This window comes from Mastigoproctus giganteus, chromosome 6 (assembly GCF_048544385.1).
Source record: "Mastigoproctus giganteus isolate SK-2022 chromosome 6, ASM4854438v1, whole genome shotgun sequence".
Lineage (NCBI taxonomy): Eukaryota > Metazoa > Arthropoda > Arachnida > Uropygi > Thelyphonidae > Mastigoproctus > Mastigoproctus giganteus.
The window spans coordinates 190014564-190038174 of record NC_143580.1 but is presented as its reverse complement, the minus strand read 5'-3'; the positions used below and the strand labels follow the sequence as shown (position 1 = coordinate 190038174).

The window sequence follows — 23611 nt, the reverse complement described above, 5'->3', positions numbered from 1 at the left end:
TTTTAAATTTGGAAGTGCTGGGAAAGACATTAAAGGCGGATATTGTTGGGATATCACAGATGTAGTGTCACATAGATATAAGGAATGAAGAATTGGAATGTGGGGAGTAAATATGTACAGAAAGATAGGAAGGGAGAAGAGGTTATGCTGTTAGTTAAGAAACACAGAATCTAAGGTAGTGCATCCTGTTTACATGGGTGGACAGTGTATTGTTGAGTCAGTTTGGTGTGAAATAAGCAAAAATGAGGGTAGGAGTGTGTTATAGGACAAATGACTCTGATGAATACAATGAACAACTATAAAGAGAAATAGAGTAGGCCAGCAAATCAGAATGTCTTATAATGGAGGATTTTAACTTCCTAGATATTGATTGGAACTTGCGGTTGGGTCAATCACACACTAGCAAGACTTTTGCAGATTTATTGGATGATTGTTTTCTATAGCAGCATCTTTGAGAGGCAATAATACACTTGAGCTGATTATCAGCAGTGATTATTCATGATTTTTTAAGAATCTGCAGATAAAGTAACCACTTGGTAGCAGTGAGCACAGCATACTGGTGTGGGATTTACTTAAAGATATAAACTAACATCAGGGGGTAATGGGAAGGGTTTCTGTTTTCGTAAAGGTGACTGCAGTGGTCTCAGACAGTTTTTAAATTCTATACAGTGGGACCAACTGATGATGTTTACCAACAGCAAATTCTAAATGGGAAGCATTCGATGAATTAATGTTGAAAGCTACTAGATTCTTCATAGCAAATAAGAAATATTGTTCAAGGTTTAGGCCTAAATGGATATTAGATGAGCTAACAAGGCTCATGTCAGAGAAGAAAAATGCATGGGACACAAATTTTCAGTGACACAGAAGCCTATGGTAGATATAACCTATTCTGTAATCAAGTCACAAAGGAGGTTAGGCAAGCTAGGCAGATTACAAGAAATCCTTGGTAAAGGATGCAAAGAAAAACAGCAAAGATTTCTTTACTTATGTAAACTCTAGAAGAAAGGGGATGAAAACGATGCTTCCATTGTTGATGATCCTGCTCAGGTGGTTCACAAACTGAATGAGTATTTTGCATCTATATTCACAGATTGAGGAATTCTGTGGGGAAGTAGAGCCAAAATGTTTATCAAACTCTACAGGGTACTAAATGATTTTGTAATAACAGAGCAAAGTGGAGGAGAAATTGTTAAAGTTAAACATAAGAAAGGCACCTGGGGTGGATGGGATCTATCCAGTTATATTAAAGGAGGCAGCAAAGGAAGTAAGCAAACCCTTAGCCATAACTATGAGAGCAATCTTGGATTCAGCAGAGGTCCCCATGGACTGGATATGTGCAAATGCATCCTCAATTCATAAATTAATAAATAAAGTTAAATAAAGGTCAACAAAATGTTAGTTCTGTTGACCTTTATTTAACATTACTATGGTCAAATTTCATTTTTGTGAATGTAACCACTGTTTTTAACATTAACGTCTAGGGGAAATAATTTCCTGTTTTATGAGCGCACGTTAGGAACAAATTAACTCGTTGTTATGTTTGTTATTTGGTTTTTAGGAGCATTAGCAACTAAAGCCATATTGCTCCGGGAATATGCGGTGGTCATTCCCTGACCTTTCCGCATCCTCTGTATTTGGTGGTGACGGGCTCAAACCCAGGTCTAATCAAGAAGCGTGTGCAACGAACTGCTGCTCCTTCCCACCTGGCTACGGAGGTGCCCAAATTAACTCGTAAAGCCAGGACCTACCTGTATATCTGGATTTCAGGAAAGCTTTTGATACTGTTGCACATGGAAGATTGCTATACAAATTGGAGCAGTATAGCATTAAGGACAAGTTGCAGCTATGGATAAAGGGATAATTGATTGGGAGAAGACAGAGAGTGGAAAACAATGGACATTGCTCTTCTTGGACTAATGTTATCAGTGGAGTCCCCCAGGGTTTGGTGTTTGGCTGCATTAACGCTACGGCCAAACAGGCCATGGCTGGGGGCCTCACCTGAAGAGGGTCCTCATTTTCCGTGTAAATATTTTCTAAAGTAGCGCTAAAAAATTTCTAATAATAATAATAGTTTTTATATATATATATATATATATTAAAGGGGCCTTAAATTTAAACATGGCTGGTGGCCTCTTTCATCCTTAATCTGGCCCTGGGCCCCATAGTTGTTTTCTGTATTTATCAATGATATTGATGAAGGTATATCAGACTTAATGTCCAAGTTTGCAGACAACATGAAGGTTGGCAGAGTTGTTAATGACAGTACGCTACTGCAACAGGATCTAGAAAAGTTGGGCAGATGGGCTAAGAGGTGGAAACTGAAGTTTTAACATTGACAAATGCAAATACTGCTTATGGGTAGCAGTAACTGCAGAGTAATGTACCAACTGTGCAGTACTACACTCATGGTTGTGGAGAATGAAAAAGAGCTCCCAGTAATTGTGCAGTCAGATTTCAGAATATTTCAGAAAGGCTGCCAGGAGAGCTCATGTGGTCTAGTCAATGATATACAAGAACTTTGCTAGCAGGAATAAGGAAGTAATTATCCCTTTTTATAAGGCAGTGGTCAGGCCACACCTTGAGTAGTACATATAGGTCTGGAGGTCTCATTTTAGGAAGGATATAGAGCTGCTAGAACGAGTACAGAGATGAGCAACAAGACTGGTGAGGGGAACGAAGGGTTCTCTTACCAAGAAGATTTAAGTTCTGCAAATCGCAGTGCCTGGAAAGTAGGCACCTGCGAGGTGATCTGATTGAGATGTATACGGTCTTGAATGGTTTGAGCGAGCTCAATTCTGATGGGTTTCTTCCTCATGCTGAGATTAGTTGCCCGAGGGGGGCATAAATTCAAATTGAGGAGAGACAGTTGTGGAATATACGTGTTGAAATTTGTATTTAGCCAAACGGGTGGTTGATTTCTGGAACAAACTTCCATCAGTTGTTGTGGAAGTTGATAGTTCAAACAAATTCTTTTGATGGGTGAAATGGGCATTTTTTTTTTTTTTTTTTTTTTTTTTTGGCCAATGCTATATAAGCTTGCTTGCTTTTTTGCATCATATGTCTCTACTAATGCTAGTGAATAATCTTAAACAAAATAATTTTTCTATAGATATTAAAAACTGCAGGGAGCACACCACAAAAATGTTTCTAATAAGGCAGGAAAGTATTCAGGATTACAGGCCAGATTGAAACAATATAGTTCTATAGCACATTATGTATCATGTTCTAGTTATTCTTTAAATTTGATTGGCAATAATGTAGCAGAATCTTGTTCTGAAGCAGTGCATTACTTTATTTAATACAAAATTGCTACAATTTTTTTTCTGCTTCTAAAACAATGGCGAATACCAGACCAATATTTAGGTGAAATTAAATTACTTTAATGGAATAAAAATGTAAAATTATGTATGATGATGCAACATACCATGAAGTTAAATTACGTGGAAAAGAAATGTTTATGGCTAATACTGTAAATTTTATTTATGATATTCTTATTTCTGAAATTAATCATCAAAGAGAAGTATACTGTGAAACACTAAATATATTTACTATATTTTTTAAAAATGAAATGATTTTAATGTGAATAATGAAAAATTAATCAACACATTTAAAATCAACACATTTAAAGATGAAGTTATACAGTTTTTAAAATTTTTTAATGATGAAAATATTTTAAATATGAAAAATATGTATAATCTTATAAATGACACTTTAAGATCTACCTTCCTAGGAATAGATAACTTTATGAAAATTTTTGCTGTTTTATTGACCTAATGAGCATATTAAATTGTATTCTATAAATAGCCTCATAATTCCAATCACGTTTGTTAGTTAATTTTTAAATTTAGCTAGAGATTTTGTAAGTTACTACATAATACACGTAACACCTTTGTATCAGCTATTTGTTGTGAACATTGTATCTCATAACTCTGTACGAGATACAATGTAGTATGTGGTATAGGACTTCTGTCTTAATTGTGATAAATAGGTATCTCAAAAGTTCGAATCATGTAGATTGGCATTAATAGATAATTTTATTAGATATTATAATTAACTTAACTTTAGTATAGTGAAAACTATACTAAAGTTAATATTACATAACATTATTATACATAACGTATTATACATAATACGGTATGTATAATAATACATTATACATAACGTATTATGTATAATGTATTTTAATAATATAAACTTTATGGCCTAATATTACTGCATAACCGGTTATTACTGCATTTAAGTATATTACTTTAGTGTAGTACAGTGGAATCTCATTAATACAAAGTTCAAGGGACGTAAATTTTCACATTTTGTAATAACAAGGTTTGTAGTAACGAGGTCCCCCAAAAGTGTCAAAAGTTTACCGTTATTTATTATTATATATATTTTTTTGGTACATACTGTATATCTAAGAATAATAATAAATAATATCAAAAATAAATTAATAAAATAAAATAATAAAAATAAAATAAAAACAAAAGCCTTGTCTAACAATACAGTAATAGGAATTTTATTTTATTTGTATGATAAACTAAGAGAAAAGCAATATTAACGGAAATGAAATGAAAAAATAATTACAATCTTAATATAAAAGGAGCATATACAAACCATTAACTTTTTAATAAATTAATCTAATTTTAAAGAAAGAATCCAATGTTTGCATAGTTTTGGTTCCATATGCATTTTTAACTACAGCACAGACGTTATCAAATGCCATAGTTGTTTCTTTATCAATGTTACTGCAGGCCAAGACATTTTCTATTATGTTCAATGCATTTTGGGCATCGTTTTTAGATGGCAGTGTGCACACTTCTTCACTTTCGCTGGTAATAAAAACAGCATCATTTTGTTTGATACCCAGCAGCTCTTCTGGTGTTGGCGTTGCAGTGGTAGCAACTTCATCATCCACCTTCAAAAACTCTTCCAATTCGCCAACAAAATTCATATGCTCCTTCAAATTCCTCTATTCTTCATTGTTGCTATCATATTTGTCTGCTGGACCATGTTTTTCGATGATGTTCTCTCCAAAGCCACATTTTCTGAAGCAGTTGATTATTACATTGATGTAATACTTTCCCAAGCAATAACAAGATTATGGATAGCATCCAAGACATTCCAATTTGGCTGCAAATTGTTCCCTCCTTCTATGTTGCAGATCAAGTACCTTATCAGGTGGGCTCTATATGCTCTCTTGAGGTTATAAATAATGCCTTGATCCAGTGGTTGCATTAAACCAGTGGTATTGGGGGGGGTGTAAAAACAACAGCCGTATATTTGTCAACTTAAATGTCTCAGCAGAATGTGCTGTACAACGGTCTAGAATCATCAAAATGTTCCTTTTTTCTGAAGCCATTCTTCTGTCCGATTTTGATAACTAAGACTGAAAAATTTTGACCGTAAGCCAAGCACTTCTATTGGTCTCATAATCACAGGGAAGTTGGTTAACTGCTTTAAAACATCTTGGCTTGGAAAACGTACCAATCACAAGTGGGTGTAGTTTTGTACTGCCATCTGAATTGCAGCATAACAGAACAGTGAACCTTTGTTTACTTAATTTTCCTCCATGACAAGACTCCATGAACAGCAAATTATAAAATAAACCTGTCTCGTTGAGATTAAAAATATCCTTTGCCCCATATTTTTCAAGGATGGACCATACAGAACACAACCAGTCTGTAGTCTTTTCTTCGTCGTCTAATCCAGACTCACCACAAACATTTCGCGAAAGCAAGTTATTACTGTTTTTAAATCTTTGGAGCCAGCCACTGCTGCATTTGAAGTCACTCATCCCATGTTGCTGAGCTAGATAATTTGCCTTTTCTTGCAAAATTGGACCTGATATTGGCAAATTAGATGCATGCATTTGTTGGTACCACTCGAAAAGTTTCCTTTAAAGCTGCTCATTGTGTTTTGCACCACAAATTTGTTTCCTGTTTTTCATCGCTGCTCCAGTATCGTGCACTTTTTCAAGTCTTTTTCGGTTTTTCAGTATTGTAGATAAAGCAGGTAAAGGGATGTTGTATTCCTTTGCAATGTCCGTTTTGCTTCTTTTCATCCTATCAGCCTCTTGTACAATTTTTAGTTTAATTTCCAGGCTTAATTCTGTCCTTCTATGTTTTGTCGCCATAACGCTGCTAGATAAGATTTAATATAAACAAATTTTAAATTAATTTAAAGACACAAGTTCCGAAAACGACGTCAGCTCAGATAAAATGGCACAAAAAATTGATTTTTGTATAGTGTATACGATAGCAAAAAACTCTTTGAACTGGGGTAATAATTGCAACTGACCTTATTCCAGTGGAGAGCGAGGGAGTGCATGTAAACAACTTAGAACTTTTTATTCTTTTGTTAATTTAACAACTCCTCCTTCAGAAAGATGTTTTTCAGAGTGCCTTTGACATTGTAGCTACCATAAACTGCTTTTGTTTACACAAAACTAATTTCTAACAAGTCAGTGCCATCCTTCGGGAAGTAGGGAGCCCGGTGGCCGGGTGGAATAATTGGATCGCTCTGCCGAGATTTGTATTAAACATACAAAATGACAATATTTATTTCTCATGGGGTGAAAAAGAACTTTGTAATACATATTAACCGAATTTAGTAATAAACAAATATATTTACACAGAAAAGCCTATCCTTTTGCAGGGGAATGGTATGTGCTTCATATAAATGAGTACTTTGTATAAACCGAGTTTGTATTAACGAGATTTTACTGTATTAGCAATTAAGCTGAATTTGAATGGAAATCATGCCTCAGACCAGAGCAGCAGAGGGCTCAAAGTAGCGGGATTGTTGTGGATCAGGGGAGAATTGAGGTGGCTGGTAACTGCCTGAATCGCAGCCTCATGAAATGTACTACTTGTCTGATGTTTGCAGATCCTTCTGAAACGGGACATGACACAGGCAAAGCGGTATACCTTTGTGTGTGTTTGATGCTCGGTGTGAGGATATTAGGTGTCAACTCAGTGTTCCGATGGGCATTTTTATGAGATTGAAGAACAGGGTAGATGCCCTTGAAGGAATTAAGTTGGGGCCCATCAAGCTCTCAGCTGCCCACCTCAACACCATAGTAACAACCCCACAAAGCAGAATTTGCTGGTCCCACAGGATGAAGCTATTGTTGGCGACTCTATTGTCAGGGAAATATATTGTGTTAGCTTGTTTGCCAAAGCCATATTGCTCTGGGGATATGCGGTGGTCATTTCCTGACCTTTCTGCATCCTCCATATTTGGTGGTCATGGGCTTGAACCCCGGTCTAATCAAGAAATATATTGTGCAAAAACGATAGGTGAAATAGTACCAAGGTATGTCTGCCAGGGGCAAAAGTTGATGATGCTGTAGAGCAGATATCTTTTAAGGACACAAAAGGTGATTGGAAAAAAATTGGCAGTTATGGATAAATTTTAAAGTGTCTACAATTCTGTCCAGGCACAATAGGGAAGAGTATTCAAGGCACAGAATTTCTCTCAGCATAATCTGTGCTTGTTAACAGGAGAGACTGCTTTTACAGGGATGGGATACACTTAAATAGAAATGGTGCAAGAAAATTTGCTGATGCTATCGAGGCAATGTTTGGTGGGTCGGAAAACAGCAAGCTTGGGGGAATACACAGAGTAATAGATTAATCATAGCTCTAGGCAGAAGTGAAAGTAATGCTTGCAATGTTCCTATTGGAACATGTAGCAGCCCAGAAAGCAAGGTATCAGGGATTTTAAAGCCTGCTGTGGGTCATGATAGATTAAGGAAATACATGGGCTGTGTCAGGTAACTAAGAGTAAGAATAGTTGCATGTATACTTACATGTACACCAATACTAAGAGTATAATGCATAAATTTTATGAATTTGAAGTGCTGCACAAGTTAACACTGTGGGGATATCAGAGATGTGGTTTCACTCAGATATAAGGGATGCCGAATTTCATTATGGGGAGAAGAAAGTAAAAAGAAAGGACGGGAGGGTTTATGCTCTTAGTTAAGAAGCACATAAAATCTAATGCAGTGCATCCAGTTGGCATTGATGTAAGTCTGTTTGGCATGTCATTAGCACTGGGAAAACAAAAATGGGAGTAGGAGTCTGGAGTGTTTTATAGGCCTTATGATTGTGATGAGTACAATGAACAACTGTACAAAGAAATAGTGGGCCAGTAAATCAGTTCTTATAATGGTGATTTTAACTTTCCAGATATTGACTGGAACTTGTAGGTTGGTTACTCACAGAATAGCAAGACTTGTGGATTTATTGAATAACTTTTCTATAGCAGCATGTTAGAGAAGCAATAAGACAGAGCACTACTCATGATCTGATTATCAGCAGGATTCTTCATGCATTATGGATCTGCATATAAAAGAACCACTAGGTGGCAGTGATCGCAATGTACTTATATGGGATTTACTTAATGATGTATTAATATTAGTAATGCCATATGGTACAAGGAAGCCTAAGGCTTATGCTGCACCTGCTTAAAAAAATAGTATTAATAATAAATAAAATAAACAATAAATAATAAGAGAAAAGGAAATAGACAACCTATGCAATTCCCTCCTCCAGTAGGTAACTATACAGCTGACCTTCGAATTTCCCCAAAACTGTCAGCCTCTACTGCACATGTAGGTAGCCTATTACAGTAATTTATAACTCACTTGCTAAAATAAAACTTCCTGCAATCCAGTCTAAATTAAATTATAAATTAATTTAATCTGGAAGTAAGAGAAAGTGCAAGAAAGGTGTAGCAATAGGCTTACAGAACTAATCTGGTGGCAAAATTTAAGATGGTCAGTTGACAAATGAAATCTGTTTGCACATACAGATCATTATTGGAGTAAAAGAGAAAGTCCCTTAACATTTTAGAAAGAGCAACAGCTAACAATAAACAAAAAAAAAAAGGTACTGGCTGAAGAATTAAACATCAGAAAAGGAAATACAGTGGGGTATGCTAGAATGAACGTAATTGGTTCTAGAACCTTGTTCGTTATAGCATCTGTTTGTTCTCGCATACATTGAAATATATGTATTTAGGGGTAATCTGTTCCAGGCCCACAGTCTAGAGCAAAGTTACCATCCAATACAATGATTTAAACAGGAAAAATATAAGTGTAAAAATAATATAAAATTAATTTATTTAACTTTATACAATGTACATAAAATTTGAAAAGCATATGTTTTAATAGAAACATTGTTTTTAACAATGTCTCCTTAGTGAAAAATATGAACAAACTTTCCCTAATAAAAAGCATAAACAATCTAACGCACATGAAAAGGATAAACAATCTTTCCCTAGTGAAAACTATAATCAAACTTTCCATAATAAAAGCATAAAAAATCTTTCACACATGAAAAGCATAAACAGTATTCTCCGAGTGAAAATATTAAACTTTCCCTAATAAAAATCATGTAGTGGTGGAAGGAGAGGATGTTGTTGTTGCTGTTATTTGGTTTTTAGGAGCATTAGCAACTAAGGCCATATTGCTCCGGGAATATGCGATGGTCATTCCCTGACCTTTCCGCATCCTCCGTATTTGGTGGTCACGGGTTCGAACCCCGGTCTAATCAAGAAACGTGTGCTACAACACTGCTTCTCGGAAGGAGAGGAGTCATCATTCCTACTCATCTTGGGTGACTGTCCTGTGGGAGATTCATCACTTGGAGGGCATTTGTCCACTTTTTTGAAGAATGAATCCAGGGTTGCCTGCTTTATCTTGGATTTTTGGAACATCCAAAAGCGGGCCATCAAGGAGTCATTAAAATGATTAAGGCCCATTTCCACAGTGGCAATATCCGGGTGATAATCTTTTAAAAGTTTGGACAATTTATTCCAGCAAGAGAACACCTCTTTAAGGTCCTCAGCTGGAATGCCGTGTCTTTTTTCCTCATCCACGTCCTTCTTGTCCCTGAAAGCTTCTCTTCCTCTTCTTCAGTGCCTCTGCCTCTTCATTGTGAAGCTTCTTATTGCCTTAGTGTGTTCAACACACTAAGGCAATAAGAAATGCGGAGTATGGCAAATCCACCGTGGCCGAACATTTTTGGGAGAAGCAGCACCAGATCTCCCCGGACGATGCTATCATCACCGATCGGGCGCATAAGTTCTGGGACCGTAAGTGGCTCGAGAGTTTGCGGATCTGTTCTACAACCAACATTAATAGAGATAGAGGTACGCGGTTTCATCCCCTCTTTGAGGCCACTATCCTTAGAAGGGATGAACGGTTCCGTATGACTCCCGCTCGAGCCACTTCCGGTTCCACAACGCAAGAGAACGGAACGCGTGAGAATGAAACACGTGATGAGTACCATGAACCTGCTGATATTTAAAGATGTACTGCAGAATAAGAAAATACCGCTGAAGAAGAAGGCTGGAGCCTTTGAAAGCTATGGTTTTTTATTGCTTTTAACTTAGTATATTTTAATGCATTTTATTGTTCTTAATGTAGCAGATTTTAATATTTTATATGTATAGTTTATCGTAAAGTTAAATTTATTGTAAATACAGGTTATTATAATTTATTATAAACACAGTTATTAAAAGTCCAGTTTCCTTTGTGTTTTTATTTTTACGTAAGGTTGGTGCAAAACACTAAAATCCACAGTTTGCAATCACCTGCTGGTCCATAGGCTGGAGGAGAGGAGTCGTATTAGGTGGCAAGAAGTGAACCTTGATAAAACTGAACTCATCTGGTAATTCTTCCATCAAATTAGGAGGGTGGGCTGGAGCATTGTCCATGACCAAAAGGACTTCAATGGAACACCCTTCTCCCTAAGGTAGTCATGGACAGTGGGCCAAACACCTCAGTTACCCAGTCGGATAAAAGACTCCTGGTCACCTGAGCCTTGTGGTTTGAATGCCACAAAACACTAAGGCGGTTTTTCCTGATGTTTTTAAACTGGGGTTCTCCGAATGGTACATGAGCAGTGGTTTGACCTTGCAGTCACCCGAAGCATTGGCACAAAAGATCAATATAAGCCGGTCTTTCATTGGCTTATGGCCAGATAAGATGGTCTCCTCCTTCGTGATATCTGTTCTGCGTGGCATTCTCTACCAGAAAATGCCAGTTTCGTTGCAGTTAAACACCTGCTGCGAAAGAAAGCCTCCATCCTCAATTATTTTCTTAAATTTCTCATGATGTTGCTCAGCAGTATACCTATCCGCATTGGCAGCCTCACCATGCTGCACAACACTATGTAACCCAATCCTTTTCCTAAATCCAGTAAACCACCCCTTGGTGCCAAAAAACTTCTTCACAGAACTAGTACTTGTGCTAGGAGCCTTAGTACCAAGTTCCTCAAACAATTGTTTGGGCCTTTTCACAAATAATCACCTCACTGACACTATCACCTGCCATTTGTTTTTCATTAATCCACACTAATAGAAGAGTTTCCCATCTTTTCTGTGATATTACAACGTGAACTGCTTAACCTAGAGATTCTCTTTGTGACCTGTGCACTTTTTATTTCTTTCTTGTTTTTTAAAATTGTACTGATTGTTGATTTGCCATACCATATTCAGCACTTAGATCTCCTACACTTTTTTGACTTTCTCACTTGGAAATTATTTCTTTCTTAATATCTAAGTTAATTAGCTTTCTCACTCTATTTTGCTGGCTCATGGCTAAAATTATATAGCAGAATAATTAAAAAATATATTTTCACTGCTAAAGGGCAAATAAGCAGATAACTGACGCTCTAATTAAAGCGGGAAGGCCCCAACATGTCATCCGCACGTGCGTGCTACGTCAGCCGACAGTATTGCCCCGTTGTAGCATCTGTGTTCATTGTAGCATTCGTTTGTTGTAGCATCCTGATTTTATTGATAAAAACTGTTCGTTGTAGCATTCATTCATTGTAGCATCGTTTGTTGTAGCATACCTGACTGTAATGATCTACAGAGATAGGTATGTAAAGTTGAAAAGAAAAATAAACCTAGCAATAATGGTAAAAAGCTACTAGCATTCTGCACATGCCATGAGCCCTTACTTGCAATGGGTGATATATATGTATCTACCCTCACCCAAAAACATTTGAGTTAGGGATCTAAAACTTGGTTGGCAATTTCATCCTTCTATATGTAGCTACTTTCTAAAGCTACACATCCATTATTGTATAATCTTTTTCAGGCCTCTTGAATAGAACTTCTCACTCTCAGAAGACACCAGGCTTCCACTTCATTAATTACTGCCTCGTCAGTTTAAAATCTGTGAACCATAATAGCTTCTTCATTTTGGGGAATAGTCTGATGATGAGAAGCTGGGAGAACGAGGTGAGTACTGTAGATTTTCAAAGCCACGCCTGACTGCAAAGCCCACTATGAGAGCAACCTTCTGAACATTGTTGAGTAGGAGGCAGACACCTTTGGATAGCTTCCAGCATCTCTTCAACTTCATTGCTTTGCTTGCTTAACTTTCCTGGGAGGTTTCTGTAGTACTGTGATGCTGCTGCTGCCCTTTGGGAAATAATCTTTAGGATGATACTTTGAAGTACCAGAAGACCGATAATACAGTAAACCCCCGCTAATTGCGGGGGTTATGTTCCTGAGAAACGCCACAAATACCGAAAATGTGAATACTGAGTTATGGCTCCCATAGTAATAAAGGGGTTCTGTTCCAAAGTATGTAATATACAAGAAAAACTAGTCTAAAAGTTTGTATGTATGTATGTACGTATTATATGTACCTTCATAATATGACTATGTACATAGACAGTAACATAGTGAAATGCAAGCATAAGGCATCGAAATGAAAATAAGAAACAATTCAATATTAAATGCAATATTTATTAGAAATTTCAAACAAATCTTTAAATCCGGCTTTGCTATAACTAAAAAACTTATCCCGCCAGTGCTATCACCAGTTTCGCTAAAGTGTTGATAAAGATGTTTTTTTCCTTCCGATTTCTTGATTGATCGTACCGTTGACTTATTGATTTTATGTTTTGCGACTGACGAGACACTTTCACCATTAGAAATTTTGTCTAATAATTGAATTTTACTCGCTAATGTCATCACCTTCTTTGATCTTTTCACAATTCCCTTGTTATTCGTAGCCATATTTTTGTAGGAGTTCGAAAAGAACTTGTCCACAATAAAGTCACTTTCTTCCGTTAACACACTCGAAAAAGTCTGTTTAGATTAACACACTGCAAAACGGTAGATTTTTCACTTTTGTAAGCATATCAATTTTTAAATTGATAAAGTTATTCAATTTATAAGCATATAAATTAAAAGCAAATGACGAAACCTTCCATGACAAGCGCATAGCACATACTGAACAAGGATTAGCAAGAAACATCCACGCTCACGATTTTGTCACCCCTCTCACCCCCCCCCCCCAACCACTGAGCGCTGTTTTGACCGGGAAAGATGATTTTAGCCGTGCCCATGTTTTTTTATGGCGGAAAATGTTCACAGTGCTTTAAAATTCACATTTTTTTAGGTTTCATTTTATATTAAATCAGCGACCACGAATACAGATACTGTGAATAGCGGGGGTTTACTGTATTACCATGTTGGCAGGCAACTGAAACTTAGCCATTTTGAGGGTTGCTGAAGATGAATGTTTCCATTCTTTGCTCATCTGTTTTATTTTTGGGTCATAGTGATGTACACAACACTCATCCATAATCACAGTTCAGTAAAAAAAAAATCATCAACATTCTCTCTTTGTGGAATGCTCTTTCCTATGAAGCTTTTCAGGAGGTATCAACAATTTGAGAAACCATCAGGCTGCTACCTTAGATATGTGCAGGAACTCGTGCATTATGGTGCAAATAGGCTCATGACCAGGATCACTTCATCTAATAAAATTTATAGCAACACATCTGTCTCCAAGAACCAGCTGTTCAACTTTAGCCACAATGGCAGGGTCTGTGGCGAGACAGATCTTTCTTCTCCTGGGTCAGCATGCATGCTGCTTTGTCCAAACCTGATCTGACTTTTCCAATTTTGCACAGTTTAATGTGGTTGGTAATCCTCCTCCCAATATATAGCTTTATTCAACTCATGGATTTGTTTAGCTTCTTTACCTTGCAAATGAAGAAATTTTATAATGGATCAGACTTCACCCTTCTCCAGCATACCATCTCTCGCCATATTTATGGTAATCATGGGCACAACTGAATGATTAGTAATTGAGAGAATTCAATAATAGAAATAATCAAATCATATAATTTGATTATACCATTCGAATAATATAATAAAATTAAATAATCAAAATCATCAATTATGACCTCACATTTATGACCATCAATAATTTATGGCTCTAGTTCAGTAACTGACAGATTTAGAAAAACAAATAAATCAACATTAACTTATCTTAGTAGTATATTCATACATAATTTCACATCCCTAACTCATTGACCACCCTTTGGACAATGTTTCAGCATAACAACAGTGATGTAATAGTAGTAGTGGCATGTGATGCAAGAAAGCAAGTGTATGAGCTTATGGAGCAGCAGCAAAAAAAAAAAAAAAAAAATCACACCATTCCCTCAAAATGCCTGTCCAGTCCCTCCTTAAATTTATTTAACCTATCAACTTCCATGGCAGATGGAAGTTTGTTCCAGCAATTAACCGCCCGCTGGCTAAAGGCAAATTTCTGCTTATCTATTCTATATCTGTCTTTTCTTAATTTGAATTTATGCCCCCTTAGCTTCGTAATCTGAACAAGTGGAAGGATCCCATCAGAATTAAGCATGCTCAACCCATTCAAGGCCTTATACACCTCAATCAGATCACCGTGCAGGTGCCTAGTCTCCAGCCACTGCAATTTGCAGAACTTTCAATTGGTAAGAGGATTCTCTTCATTCCCCTCACCCATCTTGTTGCCCTTCTCTGTACACGCTCAAGCAAATCTACATCCTTCCTAAAATGAGGCCTCCAGACCTGTATGCAGTACTCAAGGCGCGGCCTGACCATTGCCTTATACAGAGGGACAATCACCTCCTTTTCCCTGCTAGCAAAATTCCTGTATATCATTGACAACACCCCAAGACCAGCCCTGGCAGCCTGTCTGCATTGCTCAGAAAACTTCATATCTGACTGCACAATTACTCTCAGGTCTTTTTCATTTTCTACCACCTTAAGCGTAATACCACACAGTTGGTAAGTTTCTCTGGGGTTACTTCTACCCATATGCAGTACTTTGCATTTGTCAAGGTTAAAATTCAGTTGCCACTTCTTAGCCCATCTGCCCAAATTTTTTAGATCCTGTTGCAGTAGCACACTGCCAACCTTTGTATCATCTGCAAACTTCGACACTAAGCCTGATATATCTTCATCAATATCATTGATAAATATACAAAACAACAGAGGACCCAACACCGAACCCTGTGGGACTCCACTAACAACATTAGTCCACGAAGTGCAGCATCCATTGATTACTACCCTCTGGCAGCATCCATTGATTACCACCCTCAAAAGGATGGTTGAGTGCATTCCCACTCAACCATCCTTTTATCCATTGTAGCAACTTACCCTTAATACCATTCTGCTCCAATATGTACAGTAGTCTTCCATGCACAACAGTGTCAAAAGCTTTCCTGAAATCCAAAATATATGATATCAGAATTATTTTTTGCATCCAGTTCCTTTGTAATCACAACATAATATCCTACCAAATTTGCCAGACGAGACTTTCTCTTAACAAACCCATGCTGTGTCTGAATTATTGCTGCAGTCTTGTCTAGATGATCCTGCAATACATCTTTAACCAGTGACTCCATTATTTTACCTGGAACAGAAGTTAAACTAACTGGTCTGTAATTACTCAGACCAGTTAGTGTTTACATAGAGCAAGCATAATAGAAAAATGTAAGAATAATGAAAGAAATATCATCATCAAAAAACAGTACTTAGTAATTATGTATGTATGTATATACAGTATTATTGAAGTTTGCTAAGAACAGTTATGTGATGAAACTGTATATGATTTCTGCAACCTGCATTGAAGGTAATTATAGTCTGTGTGTCAGCATCAAAGTTGATTATTTTAGTTTATATGAATATGTAATGCAATTTTCATTTTGTGAATCTTTAAATAGAGGCAGTTTTAGTTCTTCGGCACTTTCAAAGATACTAGAATTTTGTAGTTATTAAATATATATAGTGATACTTACATTTCAAGAGGAATGTCAGTTAATGGACAACTGATATAAAGGTAACTTTAGAGTTTACAGATTAATTTTGAGGTAGGAAAAACTAGTTTGCAATGTCATCGTTTTATCCTTGGCAAGATTTTCTTATTTATACTCTGGAGAACATGATTGACTTAGATCTTGGCTAGTTCATCTTTAAACCATAAGTTGTGTGGCTGTTACAGAGAGTGAACAGTTTATTAAGCAGTTGTGATTTTTAAGTTTTCTAAGCATAGAAACTTAAGTTTCTCTCTACGTAGAGTGATAACTAAGGGATAGGTGATGTTTGAAGAAGAAGAAGGTTTACACATGTGAATGTTTTTAAATTTTCATGTTTACTTCAAATGGAAAATATATTTATTCGCTCAGTTTTCTTTAGTCAAATATTTGTATCTTTGAACATCTACGTTGCTTGGCAAAATTAACAGAACAAAATGTTTCTCATGAATATTGTGAATACTGTTGCCAAAGGTGAATATGTGATATAATAGGCATCCTGGCACGTAAGCTCCAAGTATCCAATAGAAATCGATCAACCGCTTTACTGAGCTGCACATTATGCAAATTATAAAAACACAGGTTGCAACCACATCACTTCATTCCAGTTTTTTGCCTTGCTAAGAGTTAAGGCCACTACACATGTTCAGGTAAACCTGTCAGTTATGCTTGTGCAGGCATGCCTGTACAGGTTTACCAGATGCCCATAGTGCATCCAATGCCATTCATTGAGTCGGCTGACCATGGCAGTGCACCTGCCATGCTCCAGTTTGCCTGCACAGTTCACTCCGGTTCAGGCAATTCGAATGATTTTTCATATTTCCTCTGGTTACCTGTGCAGGTCAAAATAACTGTGCAGTTTTATCATCCACAGCTCCGGTAGACCTGTACAGGTGTGCTCGGGCAGGCACAACTGACAGGTTTACCTCAATATGTGTAGTGGCCTTTAGGGACAAATCCAGTACTCAGTATGGCAAGTCATCGGCATTTAGATGATTCTTTGAGATGGTGGGTCGTTGTGTGATGGTGGTTGCCGGGCAGGACAGTCGCAGGCACGTTGGCTTAATGTGTCATGCAGCATTATTTCGGCATTATGGAATTAGTTTCAGGAGACAAGAACCATTACAAGAAGAGCTGGCCAATGGTCGCCCAAGGCTACATCAACCAGAACAGACTGCTGTTTGGCTCTGTCTCTTGAAGGTTGTTGTGGCCACATGTGAAAACATTTCCAACTGGACTGTGCCAAGATGGCTCAATTCAAATAGTCTCTACACAAGGAAGCCAGTGATTTGTATCCATTAACCCCAAGTCACCGCAGAGATCGTTGAAACTGGAGCCATGAACATGTGACTTGGAGTCTTGACAAATAAGCTACAGATCTGTTCTCTGGTGAGTTCCATTTTAAGCTACAAACTGATTGCAGACATTATTTCATCTGGAGATGATGAGGAATGCAGCACCATCTCTCCAATATCAGAAAAATGGACTCTTATGGTGGAGATGGTGTTCTCGTGTGGGGCAAAATAATTATCAATGGCACCCCTTTTCATGTTTTTGATAGGGGTACTGTAACTGTGCAGAGGTAACAAGAACACATCCTCGAACACTATGTGTGACTTTTTAGGGGTGTGGCTGACCCAGATTTTCTTTTCATGCATGACAATGCCACTGCACATAAAGCTCAAGTGGGGGAGGAATATCTTGAAACTGAAGATATCCAAAAACTTGTGGCCAGCACAATCACCATACTTAAATCCAATCGAACATGTGTGGGGCACCCTCAGGTGTCACACTGCATGCTTACAGTCAATTTCTTGGTCACTAGGTGAGCTAAGGTCTGCACTGGTGGAAGAATGAGATTTGTTGCCGTAGAACCTTATAGAGGTTCTATAAGGTTCTAAGGCCTGTGTAATCATTGGAGGGAATTATATGCCAGTTTTAACATTAAACTCAATTGTGATTCTTTCAAAAATAACGGAAAGTTCTGCTTTGGCTGCCACAGCAAACACTACATTACACATATACCAACCAAGGACTGATTACTCTATCAGACCATAACAGTCGCCAAATCAATTATAACTATAGTAACAAAAGTGTTGCTAGTCCACACATATTTAAATCTGCCTTCATATATTTATACATACAGGGAAATTGGAATTTACTTTATGTTAATTTAATTAATTGCTATTTAATTTAATGCAATGTTAATTTGTTATGTTAATGTAATTTGTGACATTAAGTATTATTTTTAATGCATTTATTTTTAGTAATAACTATTCTCTTATATAAGGGGTAACAAAATTTTCATCATCCTGTATTATGAATGCATAATCCAAAAAACACTTACAAATTTTGGTGGCTGCCTGCACCCTCTTGGTTCAATCTCCAGAGATTTACTGTATAAATAGTCATTGATTTCTTTGTCTGATCTTCCTTCCATTGGATTCAGTGATTCAAGGAAATGCTATAATATGATAAATAATAATATTTGTGAAAAAAAAGCTATTAATTGAATAAAGGCATTTTTTTCATGGGTAGGAAATGTATACCTAGTAATTAATGACACCATCACCAGTGTTGCAGTAACAACAATGATTCATTGTTCATCCTTGATTATCATAAACACACTGAAAAAGCAGCAATTTTTCACAGGATTTATCCCATCTTTCTTTTGAAGGAAAATTGATGTTGCATAATTTTTTAATTAACTTACAGCTTAAAAATAGCTCTCACCATGTGGCACTAAAAATTATATATTACAGATACATTCCAAGCCAATATAATTAATATATTATACCAGAAAACGTATAGATATTAATACAAATACATATACACGTTATGTAATTTCAAAATTTAAATTCTTAAAAGCCTACCTGATTTTTAATACCAGGTTAAAATCTAGTCAGTAATTATGAGCAATCAAATTAAAATACCACACCAAAGTTTTGATTTCAAGAAACAAAATCAAATGAGTAGATTACTGCTAAAATATAATGCAATGGAAATATTTAGTATATTTTCAAGAATATAAGTTAAACATAGAAAATTAATGAAAGTAAAATTATATTACATAAACATAATAAAACATAAAAATTGATTATTCACCATGTCAATGCTCTATAAAACTCATTAAACAAATAAAATAACTTGTACTTTTCAATCTGCTTTTTAACCTGGCAGTGGTAAACATGCACTTATGTTTGAAGTGCATGTTTACCACTTTTTGACAAGACTTATTTTAGAAAGATTCCTTTCTAAAATAACAACTCTGTGTTAATGGCTAATCAATAATTAACAATCTGAATTTTTTTATACCTTCCTAAATATAAACAAACTTTTTCTGCAGTAGAAGATCAACTGAGTAAAATGTTTTTACTGAATAACCTTTTGCAGAGTAATTGAGAATGAGAATTTAAAAGGTGCTATACTATGCTCATTGCAGCTCTAATGGAAAACAATGAGTGGCAAGGCATCTCACACATGCTGATGCTATTTACTTTTGAATTACACAAAGCAGTGTTTTTTTACTGTTTAAGTTTACTTGCTTTCCTCTAGCTATATAAACATCTACATTGTCACACTATTTGTCTCATCTTTCTTTGTTTTCAAACAAATAAAGGCAAGAACACGAAATGAGATACTTGCTTAAGATATCTTTACTCCTTCATGGGAAGCAAGATACATACATTTATTTCAGATTTGGCTTGCTGTGAAGTGTGCCAAATCTAAAATAAATTTTGAAAAATATAAGCAAATGTTGCCACAACTTGAGAGCACTACTGCCACAAGGTGAATGGTTGAATTAAGGATAAACAGACCCGTACCATCAAATAAAGATATTCTATTAAAATACTATTATTATAATAAATGCTTCATTCAATACTACAGTGGCCTGAAATGAGCTTCAGCCTTCAGGCCCTAAAGGTAGTGGCTACATCTCACCTTCCAACCCTGTTCAACTTCTAAGCTAAGATGTCACATGGAATAAATTTTTAATCTTCCATTCTTTCTGCAAGTCAAGCTTCTGTAACTTTTTTTTTATTTTTTTATGTAAACCCCAAACACAAGAGGTACTAGAACCTATAGTACTTAGTACCGTGCTTGGGTTGAAGGTTGAGAAGACGAAAGAAGATATTTGTTGACATTGGACTTGAACTTCTATAGACTATAACTTTCAGGAAATACGAATGAAGGAAGGTTGTTCCAGAACACAGCAGTTGAATGAATAAACAAGGAAGATGAAAAGTTGGTTCTGTGAGTTTGAAGTTGGACAGTAAATGGTTTGTTTGTTTGTTTCGGGATTTATTGGCCGCATCGGCAACTATGGCCATAGTGCGCCAAACAGTAAATGGATGTTGGCTGGTGGCAGCAGGGGTTCGGACTGTTTTGAAAGAGAGATTCGGAATTATAGAAACCAATTCAGAAGAATGGTGCCCATGGAAGTATCTGTAGAAGAGGCATGCAGCAGAAACAGTACGACCATGAGACAGCGAGTGGAGAGACTCTGTTAGAGATGAATTCATTAATTAACCTAACTGCCCTTTTCTGAATGGAATCAAGAAGCCTGAGAGAGGTTTTGGGGGCACCACCCCAGATGTGGGAACAATATTCCATAGCAGGGCAGATTTGCGATTTATACAGAGTGAGCAGCTGTTTGGAAGAAAAGTAACGCTGAGAGCAAAAGAGAAAACCAAGTTTTTTAGATGCAGAGGAAGCAATATTTGTAATGTGCTTGTACCAAGAGAGATTAGAAGTCAGGGTAATCCCCAAAAGAGATATATCATTTTGCCTAGAAATCGGAGTGTCACTAAAGATAAGCATAGGAGCAGAAGAATCCTTTTTGAGAGATATAAGACAAGACTGAGTTTTAGAAGGGTTGAAATCAACTAAGTTGTCTTTGCTCCACTGGAGAATTACCTGAAGATCGGCATTTAAGGAACTGGTAGCAGATTTTTGAGAAGTTGAAGCTGATTGAGCAGGGCAAATTTCTCAAAATGGAAAGTAGAATGCAATGTGCTATCTTCGGCAAAACTATGGATAGGATTTCCAGTCAATGAAAGAAGGTCATTAATATACCAGTCCATAAATGAATTAGTCCATAAATGGGTAACGTAAGCCATGATATTATGAGTGGATCGACACTGATGGAATCCATACTGGCAATCGTTGATCAGACAGAAGGTTTCTAGGTAGTTTAAGATTTGGCAGTTAATTGATTTCTCCATTACTTTAGAAAGAGTAGAAGTAATTGCAATGGGACGATAATTGGATGGGAGGGATTTGTCACTCTTTTTAAGAATTGGCTGGATATGAGCAAATTTCCAAACAAAAGGAAAAATACCTTTGGAATAAGAAAGTGAAAAAAAGGCGGCAAAGAACAGGAGTAAGTTCAGGAGCACAGGTTTTGAGAACAAGTGGAGAAATACCATCGGGATCTGGAGCTTTCTTAGCATCACGATTCGTCAAAATCCTTCTGACAACCTTTTGATGGAAGACCACAGGAGGCGTTGAATGGAGCGTGTTGGGAATGGTGGGAGGTGTTTTACCAAGATCATTAATACATGAGTTGGAAGAAAAATGGGATGCTAGCAGGTCAGCTTTATCCTCGACTGAAGTGACAACAGAACCATCTGTTTTGGACAGAGAAGTGGGAGCAGAGATGGGCAAAAGTTCCAGCCAATAGCCTTTGGCAAGAGACCAGAATGCTCGGCTACCATTAGGGCAAGAAGCAAGTTTTCTACTCTTAGCCTGTTCAAACTCTAGATTGGACTGATTAATAACTGCTTTACAATTGTTGCGATCCTTGGTGTAGGCAGAAAATGAAACTGAAGAATTATAAACAAGCCAATTACGATATGCAACATTCTTCTCTTGAAGAGCCTTAGCACATTTATTGGAAAACCAAGGTTTAGATAAAGGACGAGATTTTAAAGTGGAGTGTGAGATAAAGGATTCCATTCCTGCAAGAATAATTTCGCTGACACGATCTGAGCAAACGTTATTAAAAATTTTGAAACAGTAATCCGACCAAGGAAAAGAAATCTCGCAGATCATCCCATTTAGCATTCTTGTAATGCGAAACAACATGAGGTTGGAAATAGCCATGAGATAAAGGCTCCATTGAAGAAGAGAGAATCACCAAGTTGTGATCTGAAGTGCCTAAAGGACCTCTCACTTCGATCGCATACTTAGAAGGGTTGTTTGTGAGAAAAAGATCAAGCGTGTTGGCTGCATGATTAGGATTGTCCGGTATTCTTGTAGGTAAATGAACAATCTGTGCAAGCTCATTAGTAATTGCAAAAACCTCAGCATCTCGACCACCTGGGTCGGTGTGACTAGAAATCGGAAGCAAGCTGGAGTTGTGAACATTAAAATCACCAAGGAAAATTATCTCACTGTTAGGAAAGTTGGACTGGAGAAAGTCAAGTTGCAAAGAGAGGAAGTCAAAGAGCTCCAAGTGATTAGTGGAGTTGGGAGAAAAGTAGAGACAACAGATGAATTTGATACAATGAGGTAGAGAGATTTTAAGCCAGAGAAGATCAAAGAGAGGAGATTCCAAATTGGCAAGTCTCTGACAGGGAATATTAGAATGGACATATGCACAAGTACCACCTTTGAGGCGAAAGGAATCATACAGCGAATAATTTGGGCATCTGAGATGAGCAGTAGTTGAATCAACCGATAACTGAGATTCTCTCAGAAAAAGTACATGGGGTTTGGCAGACTGCAAGTGGAAATGGACATCATTGAGATTAGAACTGAGACCACATATATTTGTGAAATGAATTAGGAAGTGCTTGGGAGGTTTAGATCTTTTCACAGATATGCTTGCTCTATTAGTTTGACAATTCATGGTGTATTCAATAGTAAGAAAAGGTGGGTGGGATATGCTATATGAAGTAATGAAATTTTTGGATATGGTGTACACATGGTAAGAATATACCCAGATCCTTGACGTAACGTGGCCTCAACAATTCTCCCCACATACACACTACTCGGACTCCCTCCAGTCACTATCTGGCAGAGTAGAGGTAGCAAGATTATACACTAGCTGATCTGGAAACCTCCTAGAGAGTTACCAATAGGTTTGGTCCGGTGTACTAACTCGCGGCCGGCCGGCCTGCGCATGCCATTTTAGAGCTGTACCCTCGAAATGTAAGAAATATTGGATCTCGCCACGATGTTCATCATAACCTCAAAAGTCATCAATCATATTGCATGATCGAAAAGATAGGGAAGGGTTGACTGGAACCTAGCTCTAGAGACTAAACATGGGTTCCACCACTTCAAGCCTCCAATAAGCAAAGTGTGGCATTGCACCGGTTGATGAGAGTCATCTACCACCTAGTACTAAGTGAATGTGGCAAGTGATGTAAGTGAAGATGAACCAGTGCAATCTTGTTCTAGGTGATTGTGGGCATTATGTATTTTTAATGTAAATACAGCATGTACATACATATATTTACTACATACATACATATTTTTAATGT

At 37.0% G+C, this 23611-nt stretch overlaps 1 protein-coding gene across 2 annotated transcripts in view; it reads right to left on the bottom strand.

The window, feature by feature from the left end:
• Sos (Son of sevenless guanine nucleotide exchange factor) overlaps nucleotides 1-23611 on the bottom strand; it is a 669490-nt gene that overhangs the window by 41420 nt on the left and 604459 nt on the right. For both annotated transcript variants that reach the window (XM_090376631.1, XM_090376632.1), the window contains exon 22: nucleotides 18469-18585. In XM_090376631.1, the coding sequence (XP_090232757.1) occupies nucleotides 18469-18585 (117 nt within the window). The remainder of the gene's footprint in view (nucleotides 1-18468; nucleotides 18586-23611) is intronic.